The sequence below is a fragment of the Coenobita brevimanus genome, chromosome 107 (assembly GCF_032717465.1).
Source record: "Coenobita brevimanus isolate Jiangsu-jjx chromosome 107, ASM3271746v2, whole genome shotgun sequence".
Classification (NCBI taxonomy): domain Eukaryota; kingdom Metazoa; phylum Arthropoda; class Malacostraca; order Decapoda; family Coenobitidae; genus Coenobita; species Coenobita brevimanus.
The window spans coordinates 24013503-24024145 of NC_137060.1; the positions used below are offsets into that span (position 1 = coordinate 24013503).

The 10643-nt window shown below is 41.8% G+C and overlaps 1 protein-coding gene across 1 annotated transcript in view; it reads left to right on the plus strand.

Annotated features, from left to right (window-relative positions):
• LOC145416731 (uncharacterized) overlaps positions 1-3469 on the plus strand; it is a 57115-nt gene extending 53646 nt beyond the window's left edge. Inside the window, exons 5-6 of the mRNA XM_080285659.1 lie at positions 1737-1954; positions 3161-3469. Coding sequence (XP_080141785.1) covers positions 1737-1954; positions 3161-3469 — 527 coding nt within the window. The remainder of the gene's footprint in view (positions 1-1736; positions 1955-3160) is intronic.
• The last annotated feature ends 7174 nt before the right edge of the window (positions 3470-10643 follow it).

Consider the following 10643-nt stretch of genomic DNA (forward strand, 5'->3'; position numbering starts at 1 on the left):
TTCATTTATTTCTCTCCCGACATTCAAGGATTCAGAATTATGCAAATGCCCGGGTTCTGAAAATCTGCTAATCGGATAAAGGGGTAATGCAATTGTACCCAGGGCTCGGAGACAATGACATTAAGCGGTGTACAGCCTGCCGGAGCACCGCGGAAAAACCCGGTTAATCGCATTGCCTTTGAGAGAGAGAGAGAGAGAGAGAGAGAGAGAGAGAGAGAGAGGCGAGGAGGGGGGAAGAGTTGGTTAATTGCTGTGATTGTGAAAGAAATAAAAATTGGATAATCACATTGGTGGAGAGAGAGAGAGAGAGAGGTTGATGCCCATAAAGAGAATATGAGAGCAAAAGAGAGACGGATGGATGTGATAGACAGATAGAGAGATCACTAGGTAGGTAGACAGGTAAATAGATATACAAGTATTTAAGTAGGTAGATAAAGGGAAAAAAAATGTGAATGTTGTAAATATTTGTGTGTGTGTGTGTGAGAGAGAGAGAGAGAGAGAGAGAGAGAGACGGTTAATCGCATTGGGGCGATTGTGAGGGGGAGGAAGAGTTTGGGGGAGGGAGGGGTCATTGAGAGATTTATTGAATGAGCATTTGGCATTGATGGAGAGGCATTTTCTGCAGAATTAATACGTTTGGTGTGTGTGTGTGTGTGTGTGTGTGTGTGTGTGTGTGTGTGTGTGCAAGAGTGCGAGAGGGAGGGAAGGCAGCGAAGTTTATACAGAGCACTTCTAAGATTTTTATCATTTCGTTCAATGTCTTATACTTCAATTAATTCAACTGACTGCATTTAGACTTTATTTAAAACTGTAGAGAAACTTTGTCCTGTGATGTTAATTGAATGATGTAGTTGTGGATGGTTATGTGTAGGCGTGAATGAGGGGGCAATGGATGTATGGCACCATTTGACACGCCACTCTGTTGATGGGATGATTGTGTGTGTGTTTATACCGTGGTGTGGTGGGACGTTAGGGTGATGATGATGATGATGGAGAGAGAGAGGATGTTAATGCCGCAATGATGATGATAGAGATTTAATGCTATAATGATGATGTTCGAGTTTATGTTATAATGATGATGATGATGATGATGGGGAGGCGGTGTAGGCAGTATGTTTCTGTTTAGACTCATATTATGGCATCGATGGAAATTTTTCTTTCATTCGCTCCCACCTCTCCTTCCTTCTTCCCTTCCTTTTCTTCTTCCCTCTCTCCCACTTCCCTCTTCTTCTTTCTCTTCCTCTTTTCTCCCTCCCTCTCTCCCTTCCTTCTCCTTTCTTCCTCATTCCCTCCTCTTCTTTCCTTTCTTCCTCCCTCCTTTTCCTCTCCTTTTTTTCCTCCCTCCCTCCATCCCTTCCTTGCTCTTCTTTCTTATTCCGTCCATTCCTCCTCCTTTCTTCCTCCCACTCTTCCTCTTCTCTCCTTTCTTCTTCCCTCCTTCCCTCCCTCTCCTGCCTCCTCCCTCTCCCCGCCATCCCGTTTTCATGCTAACCTGGCAAAACACAAAATGGCTTCCCTTATTATACCTGCCTCTCTCTCTCTCTCTCTCTCTCTCTCTCTCTCTCTCAGGCAGGGAGAAGAGATTAAAACAGAATTCGCTGATAAAGTGTGTGTGTGTGTGTGTGTGTGTGAGAGAGAGAGAGAGAGAGAGAGAGAGAGAGAGAATATTAACTGCAACTAACCCTTTATGAGTGAAAAAATGATAGACTGATATTAACCCCTCCCCACTCCCGTAGCCGGCATGCTCCTGTCCCCCTCCTCGGCCGCCCCCTCCCCCATGGGCGTGATTGGCGGAGGTGTGGGCGGGGGCGTGGGCGTGGGCGTACCCTTGGAAGCCTGCAGGGTGTCCTCGTACGTGTCCCCCCTTCGCCTCCACCCACCCGCCCCCTACGATAGATTGCCTGCCCTCCCCGCCCTCTCGCTCGACCCCGCCCTTCTTTCGGCCGCCCACCAGGTGAGTTGCGAGGCTATATATAATTTTTTTTCGTTTATTTTGACTTTATTTTCGGATTTTTTCATTTTCGCGTTTTCGTAATTCTTTCTCACGGTTTTGCTTTCTTTTACACGCTTGTCTACGATTTTTTTTTTCTGTATTTTCCCACGATCTTTTATTTTTTTCCCACCGTGTTGTAGTTTTTCCACACGCTTTATTATTTTTTTTTCCACGCTAGTACTCTCTGATTTTTTTTTTCACATGATCCTTTCCTCCACGCTTGTCACAGAGCCTGAGGAAACAACAGCAGCAGTAGTGCCTATTTCTCCCCGCTTTCTACGACCTCCTCCTACCTACTTCCCTCACCTGCCCGTACACTTCCCCATCCCCTCGTCCGCCATACAGCAGACTTCCTACTTTCTGTCTGCATTTTGTCTTTCTCTCTACCGGCCACCAGTTCAGTTTGTGTCCTTGATATTTTCACACTTGAGTCTGTTATTACACGCTGCAAACTTCTGTACATGTTTCTCCTCTATTTTGTAACGCTTATGTATTTCCATCCCACGCCTGTACACTTTTCCCTCTGTTGTGCACTTTTCCCATGCTTTGATGTGCACTTTCCTCTCGTGTACGTTCTTCCCTTGCTTTTATGTACGTTTTTCCACGGGTGTACACTTCCTACGCCTGGATGTATTTCTTCGGTTATTGTTTCCCTTCAGTTTTATATTTGTTCTTTGATTTTTCTCCAGCTAGGAAATCGAGAGAAATATCTTTATTGAGGTGTATATTTTGATTGGCATCCCTCAAGCCTGGAGACAGCCTCTAGGATACGTTTATGATATCGCTTTAGTGAATCTCCCTTCTTTCTCCCGGTTTTTCCTTACCTGTCCAATTAGCCAGAGCACCCGTGTCTTCAAATCCAGCTGTGTTCATTTAGCAGCGACACCAAACTCAGGCGCTGCGGTGACGGGAGAGTAAGAGTGATTAAAGGATATACTCTGTTTTCCATCCTCCTTTCCATTTTTTTGTGTAGCCATTTCTGGGCAGACACAGTCCGTTCCCTGAGGACAGTCTTAAATCTCATATGCTCTTTTCTTTCGTTCTTTTGTTTTTTCTTTCACTTGCATGCCTTCGTTTCTGAGTACCTAGCATGAATTAACAATGCGGATTTTAAGAATATGTAACCCAGTGTAAGAATAAACTGATTGCCACCCCATTGCCCTGCAGTATGCAGCGGCGGCGGTATCCTTGAGTGCGGGCATCACAGCCAGCACAAGCAGCGGCAGCAGCATAATCAGCGGTAGCAGCAGCAGCAACAGCACGGCCGGGAACAGTAGCAGCAGTAGCAGTAGCAGCAGCAGCAACCCACTCAGCTCGCCTCCCCTGCTGTACTACCCACACCCGACCTACCCCCTGGCCCTGTCTGCCCTGGCGGCGGCGGAGCGGGTGTCCTCCAAGAACTCCTCCATCGCTGAACTGAGGCTCAAGGCACGCAAACACGCCGAGGCCCTGGGACTCACCATGCCGCAGACATAATTACTCACACTGTACACTCACATACATACACATACATACCACTCACACATCATACATACCACTCACATACACATACATCACACACGAAATTTATTGAAATGTCTACCTGGTTTTGAATTCCGCTGAACCAGTGCATGAAAATTGTGAGAGCTTTTGCTTTCTAGGTTCTTTTTCACTTCTACCAAGACTCCGTAAAAAATGACGTTTCCCCTCGACGTATCACTGGCAATAGTAGATTATTATATTTTTATTTTTTCTAGTGAAGTATTATGACGAAGATTTTATTAACGGTAAGGTGAACGCCAGGTAACTACCATCACGAGTGCTGAGCCACGCAGGTGTAAGGTGTATCTAATCAGCAGCACGTCGTTAATATCAGCTGCACCGTGAGTCCAGTTACAGCACGTCGTTAATATCAGCTGCACCGTGAGTCCAGTTACAGCTTAAAGTTAACCATGGTTTTATTTATTTTAAGGTACGCATCATTGGCAGCGGCCCATGTTGAAACTGCTGCCGACTTTATTGTTAGATAATTGTGCTTCTTGACTGACGGTGGCAATGCAGCTGTTGACCGATATTGTACTTATGAGAGTTCTTGTGCACAGACGTTGATGCATAAGGGTTAACGATTATTTCATTGTTGTATATATATTACCGTGGCATTAACGAAGTCATTGTTCTCCCCCACACTGAGATACGTTTTAATATTTAGTGTGTGTGTATATATACAGATTCTCCTGTGAACCAACCAAAGATAAACAAGTGAAAGGACACACTGGGACTCCTGTATTTCGTGTGTGGCAGGAAACTTTTGAGGAACTGAACACTAGAATGAAACTAATCAGTGACAGTAGAGATAAAATAGTCATTAAGGAAGTGTGCTAATCAAAACTAATCATAAAAATAGATGTTGGATTGAGTATAGAACGAGTGACATGACTCAAAGATATAAAGCAAACGATTTACTGGGAAAGTGTAAGGAAAGTGACTTGTGAGTTTGTCCAGTTTATGAAGAAATCAGTGGTTTGGACATAATAATTATATAGTTAATTTATATTCTCTCAAAAAATGCCAAAATTTCTCACGAACTGATGACTACAAAATAAAATACCAGAGGACTTTTTCTGTGATAGTCTGAGTTATTTGTCATCGGTTTTTACGCGAGGACAAAATTTAAAACTACCTGTTGCTGAAGGTGCATTATTTGAAATCTGTTAGAAAAAAAAGGGGAATTATTGATGAAAATGATACTGGACAAGAAGACAGGTAAAAGGGAATGGACTTCTTATAGGTTGAAGTGATGATTGCTGGGAACAGAAACTTATGAAATTATTATGATGCTTTAGCCAAAATAAAAATGGTAAAATAATGATGCGAAATTAAGTGTAGGGACTTTGAAAAAGGAGTAAACAGGGTGAAGAAGGTGAAGGAAAGTAAAGGAAGGAACTAAGAAGGATGAAGGAAGGAAACAGGGTGACGAAAATGAAGGAGAATAAAGGAAGGAAACTAAAAAGGAGGAAGGAAGGAAACAGGGTGAAGAAGATGAAGGATAATGAGTTAAAGATAATGAAGGAAATCAAGGAGGAAGGAAGGAACTAGGTGTAATGAAGTCTGTTGTTTTGTAATATTGCAAAAGGTTAGTGTGTGGAATGCATACCGTTAGATTTTCCATTCCACTTTGGTCGAAAATCAAAATAACAATAATAGGTGTAACAAAATATGTGTAAGTGTATTGTACATAGACAACGCTAATATACATGTGTGTGTGCGTGTGTGTATCGTTGTTCATGTAGGTGTTGTGTACGGTGTGTGTTTTAGGTGTAAGGGGAGCAGTGTTGCAGCCAAAAGGAATTTATATGTTTCCTGGTATTTATTTCATTATTATTATTATTATTATTATTATAAAGACTAATATTTGTTCATGCGATCAGTATTCTTGAAATTCGGGCTATTTTAGATTTACGTTTTGTACGTGAATATCTGTTGTACTTTATTTATAATTGATGTTTACATATCACAGCTATTATTAACATACGGTAAGCACTTTATATACATATTTTAACGTTTATTTTCTTTTACATATTTATTACTTGTCTTTTTATTTTCTTTTTATCCATTACTTTCTCGTGTGAAGTTTGTTCTTTTTATTTATTTTATTTATTTATTTATTTATTTTTTTTTTTTTTGCTGCACGGCGTATTGTTTTCTTATTCATTTCTTTTTTTTTTCCTCTTATGGTAATGATATGACCTCTTTTTATACGTTTGTCGACATATTTTTATTTATTTATTTTATAGAATACTTGGTTTGGGAATATTAATTATGGTTGTAAGTTTCAGTGCCAAATTGTGAGCACTGGTTTCCTGTTGCCAATAAAGATAATACGCTTCATGTACAAAGTAAGTGGTATGGATGAAGCCAGGCACTGTATCGTTATGCATTTACGTCATCAGTCACTTCCTTTGTACAGCAGTTATTCATTTAGGTCATCAATCACTTCCTTTGTGCAGTAGTTATTCATTTAGTTTATCAGTCACTTCCTTTGTATATTATACATTTAGGTTATCAGTCACTTTCTTTGTACATTCGTTATTCATTTAGCTCATTAGTCACTTTCCTCGTACGTTCGTTATTCATTTACGTCATCAGTCACTCACTTTGTACATTCGTTATTCATTAAGGCTATCATTCACTTCCTTTGTACATTCGTTATTCATTTAGGTCATCAGTCACTTCCTTTGTACAGTAGTTATTCATTTGTCATCATTCATTTCATTTATACATTCGTTATTCATTTATACGCATTCTGTTATACCTTGTTTGATACTTTTGGGGTTGTCTTTTTCGTTAGGATGATGATTCGTTGTTTTTTGCTTAAGATGTATGCTTTTGAGTTTGCGGGGTTTTATTTTTTCCATTATTTTGCTAAGGTCCCCCCCCCTTCTCTCTCTCTCGTTTTTGTTTATATTTTGCCTATCGTGTTTGTTTACAGTCGCGTTTTGTTTACCTCGGCCTTGTCAACATCAACACCACCAGATAAACAAACAATTTTTTTTTTTTTTTTTTAAATATAATTCCACTCACCTTTGGTTTTAAAAAAATAATTCCATTCATATTTTGTTTTAATTACAAAAAACAATCGTCTTACTCTAATTATATCTTTTGATATTTACAAACTGAAATATGGTCTTGATTTTTCTTCTTTAAGTTTTTGTATAGAGATGCAGAATTTCACTTTTTTTATGAAGAGAAAATAAAATAGTGGAAGAAAAACTGATCGACCTTAACAGAAAATCGTCTTAAAAATTTATTTGTGATTGACATTGAAATAACAATGATAACTGAGTATAGAACTGAACGAACAAGATTTCTGGGTTTTGCTTTGTGATATTTTTTTTTGTGGAAAGAGTTTGGAAGAAAAATTGAAGAAGTATAATTAGAAACGAAACCTTAAAATTGTAATTATATTTGAAGGTGATTTTTTTTAAAGGAAATAAAGACGTTGTTGGATTTAAGTGGAGCCGTGGTGATTATTTTTTTATTTTTGTTTATTTTTATTTTTTTAATTTGGATGGGATAATTTTAACAGCCAAGGTTGGGTGAGTTCCCGGGCTGAGAGTTATGTTGTGAGAGAGGACGAGAAGTAAGGGGGGAGAGAGAGAGGATGGATGGAAGGGATGAGAATGAAATGGAAGTGGCATTGGAAGGGAAAGGATATAGAGAAATGAGAATAAAGAGGACAGTGGAAATGAAAAAATGGATATGAAGAAAAGAAAGGAGGGAGATGAAAAAAGAAAATGAGGAATGGACGGGAAGGAAAGTATGAAGGAAGGTAAGAATGAGGTGAGTGAAGTAAAAAAGGAAAGTGAGAAGGAAGGTAAAAAAGGTGAGTGAAGTTAAGAAGGAAAGTGAAGGAAGGTAAGAGAGAGGTAAGTGAAGTAAAGAAGGAAAGTGAAGGAAGGTAAGAGAGAGGTGAGTGAGGTAAAGAAGGAAGGGAAAGGATTGAAGGATAGAGGAAGAAAATAAATCGCTTCTCCACCATAACTTAAGTCATATACAGGGCAACCATCTTGACCTTGGCTGTAGCGGCTCTCCCCCACCCTCCACACCCTCTGGCTCTCCCCCACCCACCATACTCCCTGGCTCTCCCCCCACCCACCTCATCCCCTGACTCTCCCCCACCCACCACACCCCCTGGCTCTCATCCCCCTGACTCTACCCCACCCACCACATCCCCTGGCTCTCCCCCACCCATCACACCCCCTGTCTCTCCCCCACCCTCCACACCCCCTGGCTTTCCCCCACCCTCCACACCCCCTGGCTCTCCCCCCACCCACCACACCCCCTGGCTCTCCCCCACCCTCCACACCCCATGGCTCTCCCCCACCCACCACACCCCCTCTGTTACATTGAAATATATTGAGCGATGTATGGCCTGGCGTTTTATTGCATACCTTATCTTTTATCTGTTACTCCTGTTTTTATGTGTAAGGGAAGTGTTTGTTTTGATCCCTTCACTACGAGAGGTTGTCTGCGTTAAATCCTTTGGCGTTGGCATTAGATGTATATTAACTCTCTCTCTCTCTCTCTCTCTCTCTCTCTCTCTCTCTCGTCGTTCCCTCTTCCATCTCCCTTCGCTCCATCTTATTCTACCTACCCATCTCTCCTCCTCTCCCCTTCCATCTCCATACCTCCCCCCCTCCCCTCCCCTCTCCATACCTCCCCCCCTTCCCTCCCCATACCCCCCCTCTGTGCCCCCCTGAATATAAACGATAGTAATTCTGTTAGTGGGGGATTGGCAGCGGACATACTCCCCTCCCCTCCCCTCCACCTCTCTCCCCCTCCCTCCGTCTCTTTCCCCCTCTCCATGTGTCTCCTCTCTCTCTCTCTCTCTCTCTCTCTCTCTCTCTCTCTCTCTCTCTCTCTCTCCCTAATCTCTCATTCACGTCATCTTCCCCCTCATCCCACCTCTCTTCCTCCTCTCCCTATCGCTTGCTCTTCATGTTTCTCCCTTCCTTCGTCCCCTCCCCCCTCCTCTCTTCTTCCTCTCTTCCCCTTTCTTGGTTCTCCCCATCCATCTTTTCCTCTCTCTCTCTCTCTCTCTCTCTCTCGTATTGTGAGCGAGGGGGGAAGAGCAAACACACCCAATCCTGTTAAATAATGAGACGCCAACTAAGTGAGCCGGAACCGACCGATTGGCGGATTGGATTAGGGATTGGACGGATTAGATTAAAGGATTAGCGTTAAGGAACTGGATTTATGGGATGAGAAAGAAAGAATTAAGATTTAAGGATGTATTTTAAGGAATGACAATTGGTATGAAGGCTTGCGGGACTGGATTAGGGAGTCGAGGGATTGGATTGAAGGATTATAGTCAAGGAATTGGATTTAGGGATTGGGGATTGTGTTTTAGGTTTAAGGGTGAGCAACGGCCCGGTCAGTCAGTCACTCCCGTAGGATTTTCGTAAGGAAGGCGTTACACTTCCGTAGACTTTAGTGACCCCTCATCCGCCCTGAAGGTTCCTCATCACTCAAGGATATCTGTTTAGTACATTTAGTTGGTATTTAGTACATTCCTTCCAGACGATATCATTAGTACATTCCCTCCAGACGATATTACTGTACTTAAGAATGACCTCGAATGTAATAGGGTCAAACAAGGTCATCTGTAATCCCTCCAGTCTGAAGGTTTAGGTGAATGGAATCGTCTGGAGGGGATTAACTAACAAGACGACAGGGTATTGGAGGCGTTGAACGATTGGGATGATGTTGAAGTGATTAGCAGGTAGTGAGATTAGCTGATGAGATTAGTGATTAGCAGTGAGGTAAGTTAGTGATTAGCAGTGAGATGAGATTAGTGATTAGCAGTGAGATAAGATTAGTGATTAACAGATAAATAAGATTAGGGATTAGCAGGGAAGTAAGATTAGCAGTTAGTGATAATAGGAGTACTGTATTGAATTATAAAACTATGATTGGAAAATGAACTGATTATTAATTAAGAACACAAGCTGGTAAGATACTGATTAGGAGAGATTAGTTTCTGGTATAAGGAGAGAGAGAGAGAGAGAGGAATTGATTAGTATGATTTAGGGAAAGAGGGAGACAAAAGGAAAGAGAGGGAGGGAAGGATGGAAGGGGAGGATCGGTTAGAAAGAACAGCAGAGAAAAAAAGAAGGGAAGGAGAGTAGAAAAGGCTCTAGGTAAGTCTTAGAGAGAGAAAATTAAATATACCCAAAATCACGTCATAATAGGTTTCATAAAGTAAGCACCTTAAAAAAATAAAGCATTATTGATAAAAGCATATGCATAAAAATGAGAAGAAAAAATGTTAATAATAAACTAATAATAATAATAAAAAAGAAGCTATTCCGAGCGCTTGGCCTTAATTCAATAAAAATCAGGAGACGGTTTGACGCGCGCGGTGTTGCCATACGCAGAGAGTTTGATAATGTTCGCCATAAGTAGGCAATACAGCCACTGTAGGTAGGTTTTGGGATGGATACAAGTACAAAGCAGTTGTGTTTGACTCCCACGCGTATTGTAGTGGTGTTCTTCTCTCCCAGCAACGCGGAATAACTGAGTATTTTTGTAATTACGTGGAACTCGGTACATATTTTGCCGCTCAACCTGGCTTGCGTAGGTTTGCGCGCGAAAACGGTCACCTTGTTAAGGCTAATGAGGGAAATTTCTTGGGCAGACAGGCGGAGTTGGGTTACGTTTTGGTGGAGCAGAATTGGATGTTTGGGTTGTTAGTGTGTGTGTTGGTGAGGATCTAGCTTCTGATTCCGTATCCTCTGATTCTGCAGGGGGAGACCTCCATGGGGGGATGAGAGGTGATACCCCAACAGGGAGTGAGAGCCCTTCATGGAGGTAAGGGGGGGGGGGAGACCTCACATGCGAGGGTTAGGGAGGGGGGAGACCCCTGTGGGTCTTTATCGTAGACATTACCAAGAATATCTGATTCTGTATAATAATAATAATAATAATAATAAAAGATTAAATAATATATAAAAACTTGTCTGGAAATCAGTGTACGGTATGTTAAGGTAATCAAATCCATCTCATAACGTCACGCGTCTCGCATTAGACGACTGGGTGATTGACACGTACCCCCTCCATCCATTCCCTCTTTACTTCCACCCTCCTTTCCTTTCTTCCTCCCTCCTTTTCT